We start from the raw sequence: 22631 nt of genomic DNA, 5'->3' as shown, positions 1-22631 counted from the left end.
TACAAGTATGCAATGCTTGTGATGCCATTTGCCAACCAAAATCTATGCTTAAAAGAAAAAGGGTCGACTTCCAGTCAACATGATCAAAACTCCGTCAACGCCAATGTTTCCATTCTTGCTTTCACGCCCGCCCCTTGTGTGTACTGTATTTGTGATTCCCCCGCCCATCATCCCCTGTACAAACCTCACCCCTTTTCCATTCACAATTATACCCGACTCGTCACTGATCTTGGCAGCGCCTCCTCTGTCCGACTCGTCGTTGTCGTTGTCGTCGTCGTCGTCGGAATCTGACTCTCATCCGCGTCTTCATCCATCCATCCCGCAAAACCATCATCGTCATCGTCATCGACGTTTGGTTCCGGCGGAGTCGTTGATGGAGGCATCGCAACCAGCGGTTTGCCATCTTCTTGCTCTAGATCCTCCAGGCCTGCATCATCGACAACAAGTTTAGCAGGCAACGTGGCTGTTTCCATCTCGTTTACTGGCAGCGCGTCGAATGCTCGCGCGGGTTGCACGACAGGCGTCTTGTCCGCTTCTGGCTTCACGTCTTTGACAACTGTAATCGGCACCGGCACCGGTCTCCTTGGGATCCCTGCCGCCGCTACGCCTTTACTTTCATCATCATTGTTCCCCGGACCAAATAGCGCCCCCTCGTATTCTGTCCCATCGTCCAGCGGCGTCGGCGGCTGCGAGTCATCCGGCGCACTTATCACGAGAATGTTCTCCGCCGCGTTGCCGTTATCCTCTTCCTTTTCCTCTGCAATCGCCTGACTCGCCCCTCGTCGTCGTCTCTGCGGCAACGGCGGCGGTTTTAGTTCCCGCTCTTGCTCTTCCTGCTTTTGCGAGTGACCCGTCCCTGGCCTCTCTGGCTCTTTGTCCTCGGCCGACACCGGCACTGGCTTGCGCTTGGGTACCGGCACTGGCGCTGCTATCTTGGTCTTGCCGTTGGTCGGACCGGGCAGGGGCGTGCCCGGTGGCGGGAGCGGCTGCCCGCGACCCATCGGCTGGCTGAGGTCAACGTGACTCGCAGCCTCGCCGTGTCGGCGCGCGTCCTTTTGTCGCTGGATGGCATTCCATCCCCACTGTCGGGCCTGGTTGGCGACATTAGTCACGGCCGCGAGCGTGTTGTTGCGCGGCTGCTGCTGCTGCTGCTGTTTCGGCCCGTTTGTGTCAGTCGTCGAAGCGATTGTCGAAACAGACGCGCTCGAATTCTCGCGCTTCATAAAAAACTTGCGCCCGAGAGAGCCGGCCTGGCTGAAAGCGCCGCCGCCATTGGGCGACTGCTGGCTCTCGAGCGATCCGTGCGACGAGACCGTGTTGCGCCGCGTGGGGGCCGCGGCCGCGCCGTCGCCGTGCTGCTCTGTCGTTTCAATGGATCCCTCTTTGGAGGAGATGGACGAGGCGCCGCTCGACTTGACGCGCTTATCCTTACTGGGCGAACCGATGGGCGTGACAATGGGTGACGATGGCGACGCCACTGCCGCCGCTGCCGCTTCCTGCTGGGCCTTGGAGTGCAGCGCGGCAATCAGGCTTGTGGCGTGGTCGGGCGGCGACGTCGAGGGCTTGAACCAGTCAGCGTGCGCGGGTTCCGTGCCGACAATCGGTTCCACGCTGGCGCGTTTGATGATGTTTGGGGACCGCGACGACGACGTTGTTGCGGCTGTGCTCTTAGCATCCAGGCTGACCGTCGACGCAGCAGCCGGTGAGTTATCTGCGCTTAGCTTATTCGTTCCGAGCTTGCGCCCAAACAGACCAGTCGCGGACGTCGCCTGGCTCTCCAGCGTCGGCATCGTTTGGCTCTTTTCCACCGGTCGTACAGAAGCCTGCTGTTCCGCCACAATCGCCGGCTCCTCGGGGTCGGCGCCCACAACAACCGTCTCCGCCGGCCCATCAACTTCGGGAATCGTCACCGCCGCCGCCGCCGTCACTTCACCTTCTACCGCATCATCCCCTTCAAAGATGCCCCCCCGCCATTCCTTGTGCTCTGTCCTAAAAAACGGTACGTCGTCCCAAAATGGCTGCACCAGCGTCTCGGCAAATACCTCCTTGATGCGGTTCTCAATCTGCCGCAGAATGAGTGTGTAGGTAATCTGGCGGCTGCTCACAATCGGCTCAATGGCCAGCTCCATCTTAGGCATGGCCTGAAACGACAGCCAAAGGCGATTACTGGGCGGCGCCTTGATCCTGAAGAGCACATGGCCCTCTATGCGCCGCAGCACCAGCGCGAGCACTAGGTTGACCTCGCGAGCCTTGAAGCGCGCGCCGAGTTCAATCTTGGCCGTCGCCGACATTTCCAGCCGAAATTGGCCCGAGTACCGCAGGTCCGCCTCGACAAGGCACTCGCCGTCGACGTTAAACTCCCTGAGTTTCAGATTGTGCAGAAACGGCGCCGCCTCACCCGTGTCAATCTTGCAAATGGCAATGTTGGTCAGGTACGAAGGCGTCTTGACGCGCGAAATCTTCTTCGTGATCTTGGTCGCGATGAAATTCTCGATATCCTTAGTCCGGTAGACGCTGAGAAAGATGCGCCCCAGCACGGCATTAAGCCAGCGCGAATGAACCGTCTCCTCGGACGAGTGCAGCCGCTGCAACAGCGTGATAATGTCCTTGGTGTCATAGTGCTTGGGCTTGGGCGGGCACCGGCCGAGCCCAGGAAACGTCTGCTCCTGGTTGCGGAGCAGCGCAAAGTAGAAATCCTCCTTGGCAGAGCAGTTCTCGGAGAAGAGGTAAAAGGGCTTCGCGACGGGGCCGCCTTCGTCGCCATCAGGACTGTCGCGCCGCGAAAGGCGCAGGGCGTTGCGCTTGATAAACAGCTCGCCCTCTGGGGTCTCGTCGCCGCCTGAGTAGATGCTAATGTCGTAGTGGGCGAGGCTGATGACGTGACGGACCTCGAGCTGCTCCTCGTCGTCAAAGAGCATAATGTGGCCGTGTCTGCGAAAAATACATGTCAGTGCTACCTTCCCAGTCGTCTCCAAGAGCACCACCTACCGCAACACCACGTAAAACACATTGCCAGCATTCCTCGGCCTGTGACTCATGCTGTTATTCTCAATCGGCCCAGGTACGGGCCTCCGGTCAAAGATGCTCCTGTAGAATGTTTGGTAGACGCTTGGGCTCGGCGGCGCGACCGTGGCGGTGCCGACGGGCGTGGCCCGCTCAATCGGCTTCGCGTTGATGCCCATGGGCGTGTACTCCCTACACACTGCAAAGTAGCCCGCAGCGACATCGAGCTCGTGCAACGCCGCGTCGCTGTCGTTTTTCCGCCGCCCGCTCCGCCCGTCGTCGTCGTTGTGCTTGTCACCCCGCTCTTTGGCCCGGCGGGCGTCGAGCGCGGCCATGTCGTCGCCGTCCTGCACCACGCTGTCCGGGTGCCCATCCGGGACCTCATCCATGTCCCGCCGAAATGGCAGCGTGTAGTGTGCGTGCAGCAGGACGAGGCCGATAAGCAGCGGGACAAAGGTGACGCCTCCGAGAAGGTACGCCACCAGCAGGGCCGTCCAGGGACCCATGGCTGCTGTGCGTCTGGCGGTGTGCGTGTATGCGTGTGTCGGTGGTTGTAGAGAGATTTCGGGTCAAAGTTTCGGGGTAACGTAGACGCAAGATCGAGATAATGGGTTGTTGCTATGATGTTTGCTGAGACGGAGCTGCATGTCCAACGTGGTTGCTGATGGGTGACAGTTTTAACAAAGGTGTCCTATATCCACAGAATGCCGGCCGGTCCGTTTGTCGCCGGGAGAAAGTTGTACGATGAGGAAGAAATTTATTGACAAGGACCGCTAAATCAAAACGGAAAAGGAAAAGGAGAAATGGACAAGAACCAACAACGAGAGACGGAAGCGTGTTGATGTTCAAATAAAGTTGTCCTCAAGAACAAGGTGTCACGTCACTGTTTGGACAAGCTCCAGCGCCAAAAAGTTGGGGCTACCTAGCGCAGCGCGTGCTTCACCTACGTCATGTGATGGGTCGACAGCCTCGTCTCACCAAATACAGCGTCAACGCAGTGTGACACTCGTTGAAGCCGCTCAAGACTATTTATTTTTATTCTGAGAGACCAGCATGGCTCGAACTTGTTGGCGCTTGAATGTAATCTTTGATGAGGCGATCACCATCTGTACTTGCACTATCCAGACGCTAAATGCATCACCATGGTTCCACTGGTCGAACGGGCGCTAATCCATTGTAGGGGCCATCTGAACATTGCCTGATCCTCTTACAACGGAAATTGAAAAAGTTCTTTGTTCCAACATGGTTACCTTCCAAGTTGAAAATGACATCTCACTTGCAGCCCACGACCGACGCCTCACGTCAATACAGCCATGACATGCTTGCAACAGAGTAAAATATTCTCATGCTAAACAAAAAGCTCGACAAAACGCCTCTTGGCTAAAGGTGAAAGAAACATAAGGTGTCTAGTCTGGTCTGTGCCAAAGAATATAGATAAAGTGATTTTCCCCGTCCGCAAACAAGGTCCCTGTCAACAGACAACGGCCACGGTGGACAAGACACTGTAAAACAGAACCAAACAACCCCTATGTTCCTAATTTACAAACAATAGAAAAGGAAAGTTGCAGTTTTCTTTCGACTGCGAGTGTGAGAGAGTGGCTATAGTTTCAACAGCTGATGCTGCGTGCCTAAACTTAAAAAGAGTAAAGGAAAATCTCGACCGAGGCAAGAAAGTTTCGTCAGAATCATCAGGTTTTGGATGTGAATCGCGGGAGTAGACTATCCCCAAGGTTCCGTAAAGAGTGTAGAGTGTTTCGTAAAAAGAAATTCTGTGATAAAATGTACCATTCTGAGAGGGTTGCAGCGTTTAAGCGCGCGTTCGCATAGACGACACGGGCGTCGTATTGGCCGAGTGCGTAGGATGGCCATGGCTGTGGCGATGGCGCTTCGACGAGTGAGGAACGCTGCCCACATCATGCTTACCATCACAGCACGCTCGCACATTCTCCAGACGGTCCGCGTCGCGGTCCTGCCGCTCGATCAATTCGCGCAGATCCTCGGCGCTGTCATGCACCTGATTGGTTGTGTACAGGTCAGTGCTGCTACCGCCTGCGCGGCTCCGTAGAGTCGAGAGTTTCCAGTATCCGCTCATCTTGCTCAAGGTGCTTCTCGACGCTTTGTTGGCAAGATCATTGCGGTGCGGAGTTGGCGTCAGCGTCGGTACCACCAACGAGTACATTTCAGCGGGAGACTCGTTTTTCACAGCGCGCGAATTGTACGACGAAACCGATTGCTGCTCTGGCCGGTGGCCCTGCGCAGGCCGGCGGCCATATTGTGGATTAAACTCGTCGACATCTTCGCGTGTGATGGAGCCCGCAACATCTTCGGCATCATACGCCGCCTGCGGCTCTGTTCGAACCAGCAAATACGACAGGGCATTGAACCACGTTTCGTGGCGGTGGCCGGTAGGGCAGGTAAACTTGATGGTGCGGCCTGGAGCAATAATCACCAGACTCTTGCGGTGCAGGCCCGGGGGCATTGGGTTGTCGTCCGTGACTACACGCACAGCCTCAATAGGCACGCTCTTGGCCTTTAGCTCAGATCGTCCAGCGCTCGACGGATCCTTTTCGCCCCAGTACAGAGTTCGCGTGTAGGGGTGAACCCAGAAGTAGCGGCGGTGTCTGTTGGCAGAAAGCTCACCACGGCCAGTCTTGCGTGTGTACTTCCACAAGTACTCGCCAATCATGGTCTGCGTGATGGCCTGGATCATGCGAGGATCCGTGTTGGGGCCGAAGCCAGTAGGGTCAATGTCCGTAGCTTGCAGATCGAAACGCGCATCAATATCGGAAGCGAAGGATGACACCGAAGGCTGCCTAGCAACGACTGGAGGCTTTTGCTGAAATTCGACAAAGCCGCCAGTGCGGGCAGCACGGGGAGTTGGCGTGCCATGCTGCCCCGATCCTGATCGCCTTAGTTGGCTTGGTGTGCTGGGACGCTTCATAGCAGAAGCAGGCCACAGTGGCGGGCCCATGTTGCTCTGTGTCTGGGCACCGGCGGCTTGGATAGCTTGGCGATGGTTGACAGGCAGAGGAGGCGCTGACCCATAGACTGACCGTCTTCCACTGGCTGCGCTTTCCGGACGAGCAATGACAGAGCCAGTATCATGCATTGAATCGTCAAGATCCATGCCGCGATTGGCGTGACTTGCCAGGCTTTCCTGCGAACGGTGGATGCGGACAGTGCCTAACGTTCCAGGGCTGCCGACTGAAGCAACTGATGGGCTCTTTCTGTGACTCTTTTGCAGACGATCGATCGCTCCACCAGTCAGGGCAGTCTGAGCACCCTGGTCACTGGTGCTGGGCAACGCAGACTTGCGTGGTCGGGTGGAGCCATTGGTCGAAATTTCTTTGAATGGCCGCTGAGACTCTGGAGTCTCGGCATCAGGAAGATCTGAAGGAGATTGCCTTGTCTCATCTTCAGCGATGACGGGTGAAGCGTCCTTGCCCTTTCCGCGTCCAAAGAGGGCACCGAAAATCTTGTTGTTAGGTGTCTCGGGCACAAGCTTTTCAGGAGTGTCGAGGTCACGCGGGAAGATGAAGCCATCTCTCCTTCCATTTCTTGGTGATTGCGGCTCAATATTGACATACTGAATAGCAGAGAACGTGAGCGTGGGAACGCTCCTGGGAATGGTCCTCGGCATAATTGCCTCTGAAGAGATTGACGACAGCGCCAGGGTAGGTGGACGCACTTTCGCAGGGCTGACCGGCACCGTGTGCTCAGTCATGACTGAAGAGAAGCCAAAGGCAGGGAGAGCAGGCATTGACTCAGACACTGGCGATACTCGCTCGGTAGCAATGACAGAGAAGCCCAAAGCAGGACGTTGTGGGGACTTTGGCTCAATGTTTTGTGTGTTAATGGACGACAGACTGAGCTGTGGCATGGGAGCGGGGATTGCAACGGGGGCGCCGGCCTTGGGCGTGGTAGGCGTAGGCAGTTCAATAGGTTCGACAGCCTGGGATTGAATCTGGCCCAAGGACATGACGGGCAACTGTTTTTGAGGGCTGGCAATGGGCTCAACCGCCTGCGACTGAATCTGGCCTAGAGCCATGACAGGCACAGGTTTCTGAGGGCTGGCAACAGGCTCGACAGCTTGTGACTGAATATGGCCCAAGGACATGACAGGCAACTGTTTTTGAGGGCTGGCAATGGGCTCGACAGCCTGGGATTGAATTTGACCCAAGGACATGACAGGCACCTGTTTTGGGGGACTGGCAATGGGTTCGACAGCCTGAGATTGAATTCGGCCCAGAGCCATGACGGGCACAGGTTTCTGAGGGCTGGCAACAGGCTCGACAGCTTGTGACTGAATCTGGCCCAAGGACATGACAGGCACATATTTTTGAGGGCTGGCAATGGGCTCGAGTTCCTCGGACAGAATAGTAGACATTCTCAAGGTCGGTGGTGCGACTATAGGTTCGCGGGGCTCTATATTCTGAGACTGGATGTAAGAAAAGGCCAGATCCTTGGGTGCCACGACATTCGGCGGGACAGGGAACTGGGCAATCTTTTCATCAATGTCGCTGTTGGAGAAATTGGACGTGCGGCGCGACGCATCCGTGGATGTAGGATCGTAGCTCGACCGCCACTCTGGCAAGTCTCGGCTCGTGTTGATGACGGAGCCCGAAGAGGTTGGACGAATGTTCTCGAGGGCCTGAGGTCGCATAGAGCCAGGCTCTGTCATGGTTGAATTGTCAACCATGACAGCGCGTGTAGGCATGGGCGGCGGAGGGGACAGCGTGCGGCGAATTGAGCCGGGTGTGAGGGAGCGCATGGTGCGCGTGCGGGGAGTGCCATTGATAGAATCATCCTCACTACCGTCGAAATCCTGGAGCTCAGAAAACAGACTCTGACCAGGCGCGCGTGGCGTGCCAGCGCTGCCAGCATGGCTGATAGGACTGCTATGTATAGTGGGCTCCTCGCTGTTTTGGCGGGAGCGGCGAGACCAGGGCAGGCGGCTGAGGCTGAAGCGGCTTCTGGTGGATGAGACAGTGCCGGTGGGCGTGCGCACGTCACGCAAGGTATTCGGAGCTTCGTCGGCAGAGGTCGAAGCAGTGCTGTGGAAGGATTCGCGGGTGCCATTTCTAGCAAGAACAGCAGGTAAATTCGGGGTCTGCTTCATCCTGCCAAAGCCTCTGGACTCAGTCTCTGTTTCATCACCATCACTGTCTGACATGACTTCGTGACCGGTCTGAAAGTCATCTGTCTCAGTTGCGCGCTCGTTTGCCGTCTCGAAGGCAGATTCACTAGCCTCATTGGCAGTCTCAAATTGGTCGCTTGGCTCAATCGAGGGCAGTATGGTCTGTCTTGTCGCAGTAGGGCTACCAGAAGGCGAGCTGCCGTCATTCTCTTCCCATTCCGGATCATCCAGGAAGATCTCATGCTTGCCGGAGCGCATGCTACCAAGCAGTTTGGCGGGGGCTTTGTATTCCTTTGAATCGACCTTGCGGCTGCGGCGGTTGGCGCGTATGTTGCCGCTAGCTTCGCTGCGCTGCTTCTCCAAGTCCTCGCGCAAATCTTGAATGATTCGGCGGAGTTCGAGCTTCTCGGTCTTTTCGCGGTGAATCTGATTTCTTTGGCTCTGTATGGTCCGTTGCGCATGGCCGAGGGAAGACTTGAGAGTCTCCGTTTCCAAGACGGCATGTCTGGGAGTGCCCTTGATGGGGGAGGGCGGCGGCGAGTGATCGGGAGTAGCATGCTCGGCAGCTGTGTTAAAGTCATCGTCGCTGAGTCCAGAACCAGGTTCGCGATCCGTCATTCTACCACGATGCGCGGAGATGGCACTGGCAAGCTCTTGGTTCTGACTGTGCAGGTCATCAATCTTTTTCTGAAGAGCCGAACGCTCATCTTCGCCCAAATTCAGGTTGCGCTTGGCAGAACCAAGCTCAATGTCATGTATTTTCACGGCAGCAGCGTGCTCCTCGGAGAGTTTTGCAAGGGAGGCCTTGATCTCGTCGACTTCCTTTTGAGCGACCGCCTTTTCTCTGTTTGCGAGGCTGAGGGCCTGGGTCAGCTTCTTTTCCTTGTCGGCGGCTTCTTTTTGGAGAGAATTCATTTCCTGCATGCGCGTCTCGAGGTTCCAATTTTCGTCCTTGTAGCGGTGCTCGCTCTCATCGAGAGTCTTGAGACGTTGGTTAAGGTTCTCGGTATCGAGTTCGAGTCGGGCCTTGTCGCTCTGGAGCGTCTTGACCTCTTCTTCGCGTTCAGAAAGGAGCGATTGAAGATTTCGGACCTGGGCTATGAGGGATTGGCTGATTTCGGCGGCAAACTCAATGTCGTGTAGGCGGTTGGACTGCTGATTCCTAGCCCTGCGCTTGGGGACGGTGAGCTTTGTGGGGGAGCCTGTTGCGTGGCCGTCGAATTTAGAAGGGCTGATGGAACGCTGTAAGACGGGGCTTGTTAGAAACTGTCTGAGTCGGTTGGGGAGATAGGCGATGTGAGCAACTTACCCTGCCGGTGCGACCATCAGGTGCGTATGGTGTGCCGCCATTCTCATTGGAAGGAATCCTCTTTGGTAAAAAGGCGCGAGCAGACTCACGGGCCAAGTCGTTATACTCGCGCTCAATTTCGACAAGCTTTTGGCGGAGCTCGGGGCCTAATTCGCCCTGAGCCTGGAGGTTCTCGATTTCCTGCAATTGCTCGGCCAGCATTTTACGTTGGGAGACAAGAGCAGTGCCAAGCTTGCCGGCCTCATCGAGTCGGCGCTCCGTCTCGGCTAAATGAGACTCGAGGGCACGTTTGGCCTGGCGTGGGGAGGAACCGGGCCCAGCAGCAAAAAGCTCATGGTCAAAGGCCGAAAAGCGGTAGTGAGCAGCTGACGACGTGCTAACGACGAATGGGTCGTTGGCGGCATCGTCGTCGGCCGCAGGCGCAGCGAGACTGGGTCTGGCCGAGGCAATAGACGAGGCCATTCTGAAGGAAAGGACAGAAGGACCGCCTAAGGCCAGCGGGAGACCATGAAGCTGGCCGGGAAGCTGGTGAGTGTTGTTTGCGAAGCGGAAGGGCGCTAAGATGTCGGGCAGGACTTCCGAGCAGAAGACGAGCTTTGTTGGCCGTCAGTCGTGAGCTTGCAGTGGAAAGCACGATTTGATCGGGTCCGAAAGAAGCGCCCCTTGCGTTGAAAGCGGAGGATCAAGCAGGGGTTAGGAGAGACAAGATGCAGGTCTGGCGACACAGGACTGGGAGGGATGATTGTGGCGCCGATTTGGGCAGGAAATGAAAAACAATAGGGCGCTGATGCGAAGGACAGAAGAGTTGAGATGACGATAAAGGCCAGCAAAGAATAGTTGGTGGTGTTTGCTTGACTCGAGGGCCAGCCAGGCTCGTAGCGGAAGCGGATGCCGAGCCCGAGAGAAACGCAGCGTGCGGCGTCTGGTATAGTTGGGCGGCAACACAGATTGTGCTGGAATGACGCGTGTTGACAATCGACCAGGTTGGGCCAGAGAAGTAGAAATAGCTAGGATCTTCTTGTTCTGGAGTTTGCGACACCTGTGGTCTCTGTTTTTTTGATTTCTTGGTTTGGTCGACGGTAAAATGAAAAAAAGCTATTAATGGAGGAATAGAATTCGAACAGAAGTCGAACAGAAGTAGGACGAGGTCGTAAATCGTTGAACAGGAAAAATTAGGAATCTTCCGGTAATTAGATTAAAAGGTGCAAGACGCTGTTTTTTTGGTTCTCAAGGTGTACAGGACACCAGAGAGACTGGCGTGTTGAGCTAGACGGACGGGTTGATGGATCACGGAGAAACAGCGAAGCGGGGGCCGAGATATCAAAAGACGCGTCGAATGCAGAAAAAAAACGGAAAAAAGAGGCTATCGAATGAGCGGCAGGAAGGCGAAGGGTTGGTTCGAATTGACGTAGACTCAGCAGCGAGGAGACGAGATCTGCGTGAGCTATGTGGTGATGGAGGGCGTCAAAGGAAAAGAAGCACCTTGAAGGAGGAAAGGAGAGGGAAGAGAGTAGTCGTCGTGATGCTGTTTGTCTGTTTTTTTTTTTTTTTTTTTTTTTGCTGCCAGTTGCCAGTTGGAAGCGGGGTGGTCAGCGCGTACCTTTACTAAGGAGGTACAAAGAGATGCAGGCAGCAGTTACAGCGCGTGAGCCCGCTATAAGAAGAACAGTCAGGTGGCTGCACCGCATCCGTGCATCCACGCCGAAAAAAACAAAGAAAAAACAACAGCCAATCGTCTCCGAGACCAATGTATAATAATGCTATCCGAGACGTCATCTCATGGCGCGAACCCTAGTACAGCTCGGGAGCTGGTGGGAGAGCGAGCGTCCGCCGACAAGCGTGCTTGCGTGCTCATCTACAGTGAGCTTTCCAGCAAGCGCGAGAGCTCACAGCCAAACAGCTTACAGTGGACCAGAGGTAGTGGGGAGCTCAAGTTGCTATAAAGACACGCTAGACCATTTTTGGTCATACACAAGAGACACCATTTTTGTACCTCGACACCTCGACACCTCGACACCTCGACCAAAGCCTGCTACCAAAACTTTGGTGTCATTGCTTCGTACAAGGGTAGGTAGCCTTGTTCTTGATAACCACCATTCAACCACGTACAGCAAAGGATTCTAGCGCCGCCCATTTGCGCGCCCATCATCAGCACCGACCAATCCCCTCTCACAACCTCGTTGGTCTTTGTTTACTTTTCCCTCTTCAGTATTCATACCAATCCTCTCTTCTGCCCTACTTCTTCCCCACCCGTCCCATCTCACCAGCCAAGGCTGCCCGTATTTTTATCTGCAGCAAGCTGGAGCATTCCTCCTGAATATTGGCCAGCCTCACCTGTCATTGCGACGGCTGTCATAACATGTGGAACACACACGAAACAACAGTATAATTGCATTTCAAGAAAATATCCGCAGTGGAATATAACCGATAATTGTGGCGGTAACTTTAGAGGTCACAAAATAATCAAGGCGGAAAAAAGAAAAGAGTCCTAAAAGCCATTCATCGTCGTGGCATGACGCGCCTCTGCTCTGCATAAGGTTGCCTCATTTAGCTCAGCGCCACGCTGGCTTGCCCGCCAAATAAGGGCCCCATGTCAACAATGCGACACATCCCCTGCGACCAATCAGTGCCTCACATTACCTACAAAAATAGAAGGAGCCATTACTGCACCTACCCGGCATCTTCTTTGTTTTGTTTTGTTTTCTCGGTCGTTGTCGGCTGAAAATAATGCGCGACTTCAGACGAGCATGTTGCCTAGATAGTACGAACAGTTTGCTATGCTTGTCAGTTATGCAGAGCCAGCTGTGGCTTGCCGACGCGTGGCAGTGCCATCGAGTTGCGGATATGCTTGCAGTTCCTGACAAGTCTGCTTATTGCCTGTATTATACGGCAAAGTATCCACGGACATGCCGAAATGATCCCCACGACTTACTACTGATAATTTCATGGCATTCAATCTTGGTCGTTTCGAGTACTCATACTATTATTCTTTGACTCCGCCCCCAATCTATGGCAGCCCCTGGTCTTGTGACTCGAATGTCGTCTCGTAGAGCTGTGGCTGAGTCTTGAATTAGCTATGTACTTTGTTCTTGCAGAACTTTTATGCTCGAACAAGATACTCAGTCATGATATATTTGCCCCAAATGACGCAAAGTTCAGCAAACCTTGCGCGTCTTGGCCGTTGCCAATGACGCGACTACTTATGCGTACTCGGCGCGAGCTTATTCCAAGCGCGTCAATTCATCGCCCTAGTCTTCATTGGGAAGCGCAGCAAAGACACACAGCCAAACGTTGCCGCCGACGGCAACAGGGACCTCGCTGTCAGACATACATGGCCAAACTACTTGCTCTCGGAATTTTTGCACTGGTTCGTGGTTTGAAAGAGACTGGTTTGAAAGAGACTGGTTTGAAAGAGACTGGTTTGAAAGAGACTGGTTTGAAAGAGACTGGTTTGAAAGAGACTGGTTTGAAAGAGGCTGGTACCACTTGTGTCGTTTGCGCTCGCGAACCGCCCCTCACCAAAAGTGGCTGTAGTTAGCGATGAGGACGAGCATGCTTAAGCTTCTCAGTTGCTATTTTCTCTCGTTGTTCTTCGATTTGCGTCGTAAAACGAAGAAGATGATAGTGCGTCAAATGCTAAGCCGATTCATCGATTGCCAGATTAGACATGAAATTGCTTATGCCGCGTGGGACATTCATCACCAGATCCGATACCAACTCTCCGCTAATAAGTCCGCCTTGGGTCGCTAGGAGTTGCCGCGCCATAGATAACTCGTGGCTCTATATCTTGCAGACTAGATATCCTTCTAGATCTAGCATACGCCGGTGTGGCTTTTATAGCCTATTCTCAACATAGCGATGTGATTAGCAAAGCAAGAATTTCGTCCAACTAGTGTAGATTACCAAGCGTTAAATGCTAGTTTGCCACCCATTTCCAACTTTGGCTACGACGAGATGCTACAAAAGCATTCGAGGAAAATCTTATTAATGAACTAAAACGGTTAGAAGACAAAACTAGCACTCTCTTCCTCGACAAGCATGTATTAGCTGATAGACCTGACCTCTCTGCTTCAGCTGACTCACCCAAACATTTACAGCGCCACTTGCGACTTGTTAGTTGGCCTAGCCTAGCCTGTCCCAAATCCTCAAATATTCATCCTCAACCAACGTCAACCCGATCACATCCTGCCACGATCGACCACGAATTGCCCCCCCCCCCGCCGTCACATACACAACAATGGACACTGAAGCCGCGGCCGCCGCGCCGGTCGCCCTCTTCAAAAAGCGCGGCGCCAAGGGCAAAGCCAACATTCGCAAGCGGCCCGCGACGCCACCGCCCGCCGACAGCGACGACAGCGACTACTCTTCCTCGGAGGACGAGTCGGGCCAGCGCGTCAAGCGCCGCAAGAAGACGGCCGTCGTGACGGCCTCTTCCAAAGCCGCCGCCGGCGCTGGCGCTGGCAAGGAGCTCACCGCATCCGCGTACACGGCCGACCGCAGCGCGCCCCTCTCGTCCGCCAACGACGCCACCAAGCAGAGCAACTGGTACGACGAGCACGCCGCCGATGCGCTATCCGCCAAGACCCTGCTAGGCTCTTCGTCCTCTGCCTCGTTGTCGTCGTCCGCCGCCCGAAACGCACCCGACGGCACGTACAAGGGCCTCGCGAACCAGACATCCTTCATCACCAAGAACCCCGACGCGCCGCAGCGCTCCGTCGGCCCCATCAAGGCCGCCACCAACATCCGCACCATTACCGTCATGGATTTCGCGCCCGACGTCTGCAAGGACTACAAGAAGACGGGCTTCTGCGGCTTTGGCGACAACTGCAAGTACCTGCACTCGCGCGAGGACGTCAAGCAAGGCTGGCAGCTCGACAAGGACTGGGACATTACCTCCAAAGGCAAGACGCACCTCGGCGGCACCGTGGTGGCGAACGCGAACCGGGATTCCGCGGCGGCGGCGGCGGCGACGGCTGGCGGCGAGGATGCGGATGAAGAGGCCATGCTGGAAAAGATTCCATTCAAATGCATAATCTGCGAGGGCGACTACCGCGAGCCGGTCGTGACGCGCTGCGGGCACTACTTTTGCGAGCCCTGCGCGCTGCAGCGCTACCGAAAAGATCCGGCGTGCGCGGCGTGCGGTGCGGGCACGAATGGTGTCTTCAACTCGGCCAAGAAGCTCAAGAAGCTGCTGGAGAAGAAGAGGGATCGAGCGGAGAAGAAGAAGCAGACAGAGGGGGAGGAGGGGGAAGAGGTGAAAGGACAGGAATAGCGAGAGAGAGTCGCATGGCTTGATGGTGTCTTGGTGTACAATATAAAAGTTTTTTTGCATGGGCAAGGGGAGTTGAGGAGAATGAGCATTTAGAAGCGCGAAATACCCGAGTTGCATTTTTTACTGGTCGTCATGTCAATGTTGAAATATTGAAGAATCATAAATCACTGAAATGTTGGCAGCGATGAACAGTACGGCTCTGATTGTGATTATGCTACGGGGGCAACTTACCATGCCGCTCCAACACTATGTATTCTGTAACTTGATCAACTGTCGTCTGCTCCTTGACAAGCAGCCATATCGGCCTGCGTGTGACTGGCAAGGCATCTTACTCTGTGCCTTCTCATTTGCTGGGGGTGATTTTCAAAAAAAAAAAAAATTGTTTGACAAGGAAACTTGGTCGTAAACGATCGGAAGATACTGTCGCTCACATTCGGTGTCAGTAAGTGCTGATATGATTTTGCCCTCTGTGTATGCATCTACTGACGGTAGGAAAGCTTCTTTGACAGAGACGAGCGCACCTATGGTCGTCATTGCAGGAGCTCTGTTTTGGACAAGGGCTGACCGCGTCATACTAACGGCTGCCTGCAGGATTCGCCTGTGTGTCTCGCATCCAGGAATAACTCGATAAGCCCGAAGTACATGATCCCCCGAATGTCTGAGTAGCATCTTGGTAGCTTCTCAGAACATATTCAAATATTCAAACTTGTTTGCTTGGACGAAAAGGCTGGCTTAATCCTAAAGGACACGCTTGCGTTCATCGACACGAGAGAAGTACTCACCTTGCTGCACCGAGCTGTTGGTTGTGGCAAATCTACATGTTTGAGAGCTCTGTTTGGCCAAGTTGCTCTGCAAAGGAAGCATTTTCTCTTGCGTCACTCTCTGTCGCCCACACCGGTCAGCAAGCAGCCTTGGCTGCTCAGTGCCGCAACCCGGGCCAACATAAGCAGCCACAAGACTTATATCCCGGTTCTGTACTTAAAGTAGTCTTCCAGCTGCGCATTAAATGTGTATTTGCAGCAGCTGCCGGATGCTGATGAGACAATGATCGAGAATGATGGCAGTAATCTCAGCGAGGGACAGAAGAAGCGAGTGATAAGCCGACCAACCCAATCATCTCCCTGTTTCCCCTCGAGCTTCATCCCAACATGACACGCAGTAGTCTCGTTGCACGCGCCCTAGACTCCCCAAGGCGGACATTACCGTGCTGGACGCCTCTTTCTCCGCGCTCGACAATGAGACTTGGGCTCTAGTCCGCAGCCGGCTCTTTCGCTAAAGACAACACCACCACCAAAGGCTGGGACTTGAATATGAGCACGAGCATGCGCGAGCATTTCGTGGACGCCTACACTATTCTTCACGTCACTGATCAGGGAGAAGTGATCAAGGTGTCTCTCAAGGAAGCGGTCGTCTACCCGCAAGACCTTGTCCGCGAGCTGTCTTTGCAGAAAGAGGCCGAGGCCGAGGATGATGGTAACTTGAAGGAGCTTTCTGCGGTGAAGGAGGTGGAGGAACGCGAGGAAACGATTATAGCAGAGACTGACAGGAGAGATTTTTCCTCTCTGCACGTACTATCTACGTCCCATCGGCTCTTTCAGAGCCAGTCTGCTTATTCTGCCAAAATTCATTGCCCCCCTCCCCCTCCAAGATGATGCCCAGTAAGTATTCTCTGCCGCCCTCTACCTAGCGCGGGTCGCCAAATTGGAGTAGCCATCATATATACGCACGTATCAGACACGAAAAAGGACTCAGCCAACAATTAGCTATACTATATTGGATTTGCCCCTTCTCTGCATAAAACTACCCCGTCGCCATAGCCGTCTGCAAGTGCCTACCCTTTTATCATGTTAGCTTCACCACCATGACCCGGAGCCGCGTGCAGCTGCGCGCCTCCCCTGCGCTACAACAACTTCGACCTCTTCGAGTTAGCTAGGCGGGGGGGCGGCGTGTGATGGATGAAGCTCGAGTACGGCAGGGCGAGCGTGGTTCGCACAGTGTCGGACGCGGAGGTGGGTGAGGCAGTGGAGAGAGGCAATGAGTAGTTAGTTTGAACATTTGTTAGTTTTTTTTTTTGACTACTATTTGCATTCCATCAGCCTTGTCTCTTAATTGCTCACCTTGTATTTTTGGTGCAAATATTACGCCGCGACTTTTATTCTCAAGACACCACGACTTGTCGCCCTTTCATGGTTGAACCAACTTGTAGTCTCCCCCTTGCACCAAACTCTTCAGAAAAAAAAGTCAATCATCCCATCCCATGCAATCAATCGACTTCTTCACCGACAACAGCTTCGACGACTGCCGAGCCCTACTCGTGTTGGGCACCAAAAAAACGACGACTTCGAAAATGCCTCGTCGCCTGCCGGGGGGGGGGGAGAGACTTCTCGGCGTCTCTTTTATCTCTCCCCATACATAGCACGCCTCCTAATAACCACCGAGGCCGTGCACCCTTTCCCCACGAGGCGTGACCTGACAGACTGGACCTTTTTTGAATTTAGCTCATATTTCAACCACCATTCACTATTAATAGTCCATGTTGTATGCTGCGCCGCAGCAAGGTGGTTCGGCTTATTGGTGGAATCGCGGGTTTTTCCCCCATCATCGGGCCGTGACTCGTGCCAGTCGCACGACAAGGGGCTACAATGGTATTATTAACTAATTAATGCTTAATCAAGGAAGCAGGGGTAATCATTCTTGTTGACCAACATCTTTCGTCACTGTCTGGAATTCTGCTGCAGATTTGAGTAAGCAAGTGTGTATTCTGCTCTCGATTCATCGATTCTCAGAAGCTGTTTCGCTCGCGGGCCCTAACATATACAAAAAGGACAGTGTAAATATAATTAAACACCAGGCTCATTCATGCGCGAAGCAAATGTCCATTCCGTCCCAACGCCATTCCCCGCCTCCTGTTTAGAATATATTCCAGTTTCCGCCTCCCAGATTTCCCCATTGAACAAAAGCAGGCAGAAAAGACCGCGCCGCATCGCAACGCCAAAAAAAAAAGATAAAAAAAAAAAGGCTCCGTGCTAAAGCCCATGCCAGTGCTTGATCTAAAAAAAAAGACCCAAGACTTATGCCCATTATAATAATATGGCAAGACAAAGGAAATTGACAAGAGGAAAAAAAGAACGCGATTTGTAAAAGATACATATTTTGCGCATAAAATGCGAGATATGCCAGTTGTGTTGGATTCAGTAACCAGCCTGACCGGGCATCTTGCCGAGAGAATGCGACCCCATGGTTTTAATAGGAAGATGGTTGTGGCAGAATATTCTCTTGTTATTCGCCGAGGTTGACTTGGTGGCATCGATGCAGAGAGTTGGGTCGTCATAAGATTCGACCTGGCAGCATTCAATGTTCTTGATCCACCGATTGTTGGCGACGTCGAGAATGGTGATGCGCTTCGCGGGGTCGGGGTTGAGCATTTGCAATAGTATGCGGCGAAGTGCAGGGGGGTTTACGCCGACATCGAGAGCCAAGCATTTGGGGTAGTCCGTGTCGGTGATGACGGCCTCGGGGTCTGGGTGGTTCTTGTACCAGCGCTCCCAGCCCTTTACGAGCTTATCGTAATGGGTATTACCAGGTTCAGCGCGTGACCAGATGGCACCGCCAAAGTTGAGATAGATCATGACGATGGCGGTACTCCAGACGTCGAGGGCGCGGGCATCGTACGAGCTCTTCTTGGCGAGGACCTCCGGCGCAATGTAGGGCTCACTACCGCAGATGCCGGGGCTGCAAACACGGAAATCACCCATGTTCTGGCCGCACATGCCATGAGCTTCGCGGAGGCCAGGATGCGTGCCGGAAAAGACCTCGGAGACGCCAAAATCGGTGATCTTGATCTTGCTGTCCTTGGTGATGAGAAGATTCTCGAGTTTTATGTCGCGGTGGGCAATTCCGTGAGCGTGGAGGTATGTGACGCCCTGGACGAGCTGCTTGAAGATGCAGAGCCGATCTTTTAGTTTGGCGTCGCCCTTGAAGAAACCTTTTTGAACAAGACCAAAGAGGTCGCCCTCAGAGCAGTATTCCATAACGTGGTTCCATCGGCCATGGTCGGTGCAGAGGCGAATAGTTTCGACAATGTTGGGGTGATGCAGGCTCTTGGCGATGCTAAACTCCGACTTGATCTTCTTTTCATATTCTTCCTGGCTCTCGCTCTTGGACTTGCCGCGAAACTCCTTGACAGCATAGAGTTCATTGGGGCAGCCCTTGCGAGCCATCAGAGTAACCTTGGAGGCAGCGCCCTTGCCTAGGTGCTTGCCGTGGCGACCAAGAAGCTTGTGCTGATACTCGAATTCAGAGAGAAGCTCAGCTGTATCAATCATGAAGTCGTCAGGTAGACTGAGACTCATGCGACGAGCTTTGGTGCCAGTGCCAGCATCAGGAGGCAGGACCCACGGTTGGCGCTCAGCAGGGTACATCTTGCTGCCGGTATGCTCTTGAGCGGGAATGCCGGGTGCTCCTCTGTTGCCAGCGTCGAAGCTGCTAGCACGGCGGGGTGTCTTTCCATTACGTCCGCCACGTGCAAAATTGACAGCACGGCCACGTAGGGTAAGGCCGGTGGAGGCCCGGGGCTTCTTCTGGAAGTCCTCGGGCCCAGGTAACGATTTGCCAAGTATGTTGGTTCGGTTTGAGGGGGCCATTTCTAGTGGTGACCCGGGCGATGGAGGCGAATTTGATGCAGTAGACTGAGTCTTATACGAAGGCGGGGCCGGAATGCTGCGAGGAGCACTGGTAGGGGCAGGATTGCGTTGCGAAGAGCTGTCTGTTGAGCCGGGCGAGCTAGAGTCGAACACCGGAGTGTCGCGCTCGATGGCGGACGACGACCGGCGGAACAGATTCGTCATTGTGCGTTTGAAACTAGACGTAGAGCCACGAGTAGAGCGACGCGATAGAGTGCCGGGTTGAGGAGCCTCAAGTTCGGATTCTCGCTGTTTTGGCGTTGGAGTAGCGGGCTCAACAGCCGAAACAGTCGTGTTGCCAATGATTGTGCGCGCGCGATGCAGCGTACGTTCGGGTGATGGCGCGGGAGTTTGCCTGGGGGTGGCTCGGCCTACTGGCAAGTCGTGCTGAAGAGGCGGTTTCGTAGGATTCGAAGTTGGAGGGTTTTGAGTGGTATTGTAATGCGTCAAAGTGAGATTCTGGCCAAACTGGTGAACGCTGGTGAAATCCTGCGAATAACGGCCGCCGCTAACGGGAGTGACGGGTTCTATGGGCGATTCACTTCCGGATTCGCCAGCTTCTTCCTCGAGGATGGGATGAGGGATATCGGCAGGATATTGGCGTGGTGAGGAAAAGCTGTGTGAGTAGAAATGGCGATCCTGAAGATCCGCGGCATCCGCAGAATCTGTGTAGAGGAGAATGAGAGCGTCAGTGAGAGGACGAGGGGAAAAGGTCCATGAAGAAGAATAGAAGAAGAATAAAAGAAGAAAGAAAGAAGTTGAATTGACTTCCGACTTGGGTAAAGGGAAACGCTAGGGCCAAGGTACAAAGGCGGGACAAGTGACTGAATCACGTCACAGGTAGGTGGCACTGTGGCAGACAGGCGCTGAACAAGGATGTGGAAATGGATCAATAAGCAGGGGAATGCAATCAGTCAGTTGTGTGTGGGCAAGCGGCCAGTTGACCGGCACCCCGGCAAGGCGAAACAAAAGGCTATGAATAGTGGGCAGAAGAGGCTGAGTGCGGGTTGCGACTGGTAACAGAGAGCGAATCGGGGGCGTGGGTAGAGAGGAGTGGCGAGAATGGTGGGCGCTGAGGACTTTGAGGGACGAGAGAAAGAGAAATGCACTGACCTGAATCGGGCCCCATGGTCTGGGGCTCTGCTGGGCGTAATAACGTAGCAGCCATGATTATGTCGAAGTGGTGAGCAGTTGCCGAGGGCGCTGAATAATGTGCTCCAATAGCCTTGGTTCGATAGGGTTGGTTTAAAATAGGCTTTTGGTCCAGACGAGCCAACTAGACAAGCGAAGACGGAAGCGTGGCAGCGTTGTGCAACAACCGGACCAAGACTGGACGAGAGCGGACTCAGAGAGCGGCGCGAAAGAGCGAGGCGGCGAATAGGTGGGCAGACGGGCCAGACGAGGGCGAGTGGGCGAGTGGGTGAAAGCAGCTTTGGTGTGCCGCTAGTGACGGAGAGTTGCTGCAGGCAGGTCTAGCGGAATTTGGTGGGGGTTTCCGTGCCGCAGGTATTCCAAGTCGGTGTCCTTGCTGTTTGAGAGAGGTTCAACAGGTATTATCCGGCCGAGAGCGTTGCAGCTGATTCCAAGGTACCGAGAGACCTGAACGAAGAACGCTAGAAATCCTCTCTTCCACTCGAGAAAAGAGTGGGCAGGTGATGTGTAGCCCAGTGAGATGCCTCGAGATAGTGGGTGATGGGGATTTTAGCGGCACCCAACGACGTAATTGATGGGGAAGCTTGTCCTCTTTTTGCTGCAAAGAAGCGGGACGATGGGCGCTAACAAGACGGAAAGGGTTGCTGTGCTGGGCGTCGTGGATAGACGGAGCGTGTTGCTGTATTTGCTGGAGAGCGAGGGCACACCACCAAAAACAGAAAGCTTGAGCAGTTCCGCGGAGACGCCGACGGGACCTTTTGGTGTGAAGGACTAGCTTTTTGATGCAAGCCACAAAAAGACCAGGAGCGTCGAGATTAACAAAGAGGGGTTTCGTCGATGTGTAGTTCGAAGCTTCGATTTGCTTTTGATGGGATTGAGTGAATATCTGCTGGTTGTATTTGCCGGGGTAGTTGTATAGACGGGTTCGAGATGTAGACTCGGTATGAATGGCTATCGTCGTAGTATCGAGTTGCGAACAATGCCAGGCCTGTGGGTGAAATTCGTAGGATTCTCCGAATATGACGATTGATGGAGCGTGGTTTTTGATTTTCGAAACCTGTTCCTGTGCTGGTGGTTGCCAGTGCAAGTATCAAAGTATCGTGGTTTGGCGGCGGGTGGGAGGAGAATCAGCAAGCGAGGCTACGCCTGCAAATCCATGAGCACAAGCAAGAAGATGAATTCCACAGGAGAGAAGAGGGAAGAACGGAAAGAAGAGTAATAAAGAGTAAAATAGGACAGAGGGGAGAGTTGATAAACAAAACTCCACCAGCAGAGGAAATAATGGTGAGGAAAGGAAATTGTAGATAGGACAAACGGCGTTTTTGAAGCACAAAAGTGGGCGTGGGCTTGGAGGCATTTATGAGAAGCATGGCGAGCTCTGGGGTGTTTTAGGGTGTTTAGGGAGGGTTTACGGGGGTGTGTGCTCTGAGATGGCGGGTTGTAGAAGGTGCAGTGGCCCAGTGCAGTGACTGTAGTGGCATCGGCTAGTGGTCTCGGTACCTGGAACGCGCTACAACTAGCATCTCATCAGTGGACGCCACGGGGGCGTGCGAACTAACAAGGGCGTGTCGTCGTCGAAAAAATTGCTGGGGTTAAAAGCTCGTTAAAGGCTCGGATCGAAAAGTATCCAGTACTAGGTCAAGAATCCTGGTGAGTAGCAGGTGTAGAATGTGAATAGATACGTGTACAAACAGGTTCGCTTGTGGTTATGACTCCTTCATTGCTTGGAGTTGCGGCTACCTAGTAGGCAGCAGTCTTGCATGCGTTCCTAATACGGGGTTCAGTGTCCTGAGGTACATAAGATGGTCGGAGTATTTGTCAAAGCAATATTGTTGCGGAAAAAAGGGAAATATTAAATTCTCCTCGAATCGTATAATAGCAGTTATCTTCCCGTTGTATTTTCGCAAGAGATATTTTACCGATGAATCTCATCAATCTCACTCATCCACCCCACGGCACGACGCACAGCTACAGCACCTCGGCACCACAGGCGCGCCGTAGAGAACAGCACAAGCAACCACTCTGACCACTGTACTCAATCACTTGATAGGCATCTCGGCTGACAAAGACGAGCAT

General features: G+C 53.9%; 5 protein-coding genes across 5 annotated transcripts; 2 read left to right on the top strand and 3 right to left on the bottom strand.

Moving 5' to 3' along the window:
* Positions 1–206: 206 nt before the first annotated feature.
* BBA_07726 (PH domain-containing protein) lies at positions 207–3509 on the bottom strand (the record flags this gene model as incomplete). Its single annotated transcript, XM_008602823.1, has 2 exons — positions 207–2931; positions 2989–3509. 2 exons carry the CDS (start codon positions 3507–3509, stop codon positions 207–209), a joined length of 3246 nt encoding a protein of 1081 aa, XP_008601045.1.
* Positions 3510–4810: 1301 nt separating this feature from the next.
* Positions 4811–9911, bottom strand: BBA_07725 (AMI1 protein; the record flags this gene model as incomplete). The annotated part of the gene is made up of 2 exons (XM_008602822.1): positions 4811–9382; positions 9450–9911. The coding sequence occupies 2 exons, from the start codon at positions 9909–9911 to the stop codon at positions 4811–4813; spliced, it is 5034 nt and encodes a 1677-aa protein (XP_008601044.1).
* A 3775-nt stretch (positions 9912–13686) lies between these two features.
* BBA_07724 (pre-mRNA-splicing factor cwc24) lies at positions 13687–14721 on the top strand (the record flags this gene model as incomplete). The annotated part of the gene is made up of 1 exon (XM_008602821.1): positions 13687–14721. One exon carries the CDS (start codon positions 13687–13689, stop codon positions 14719–14721), a length of 1035 nt encoding a protein of 344 aa, XP_008601043.1.
* Positions 14722–16031: 1310 nt separating this feature from the next.
* BBA_07723 (uncharacterized protein) lies at positions 16032–16654 on the top strand (the record flags this gene model as incomplete). The annotated part of the gene is made up of 2 exons (XM_008602820.1): positions 16032–16194; positions 16539–16654. 2 exons carry the CDS (start codon positions 16032–16034, stop codon positions 16652–16654), a joined length of 279 nt encoding a protein of 92 aa, XP_008601042.1.
* A 1258-nt stretch (positions 16655–17912) lies between these two features.
* BBA_07722 (serine/threonine-protein kinase ppk24) lies at positions 17913–22631 on the bottom strand (the record flags this gene model as incomplete). The annotated part of the gene is made up of 2 exons (XM_008602819.1): positions 17913–20068; positions 22583–22631. 2 exons carry the CDS (start codon positions 22629–22631, stop codon positions 17913–17915), a joined length of 2205 nt encoding a protein of 734 aa, XP_008601041.1.

Source organism: Beauveria bassiana (genome assembly GCF_000280675.1).
Source record: "Beauveria bassiana ARSEF 2860 unplaced genomic scaffold BBA_S00027, whole genome shotgun sequence".
Taxonomy (NCBI): Eukaryota; Fungi; Ascomycota; class Sordariomycetes; order Hypocreales; family Cordycipitaceae; genus Beauveria; species Beauveria bassiana.
This window is presented reverse-complemented; position numbering and strand designations above follow the sequence as displayed.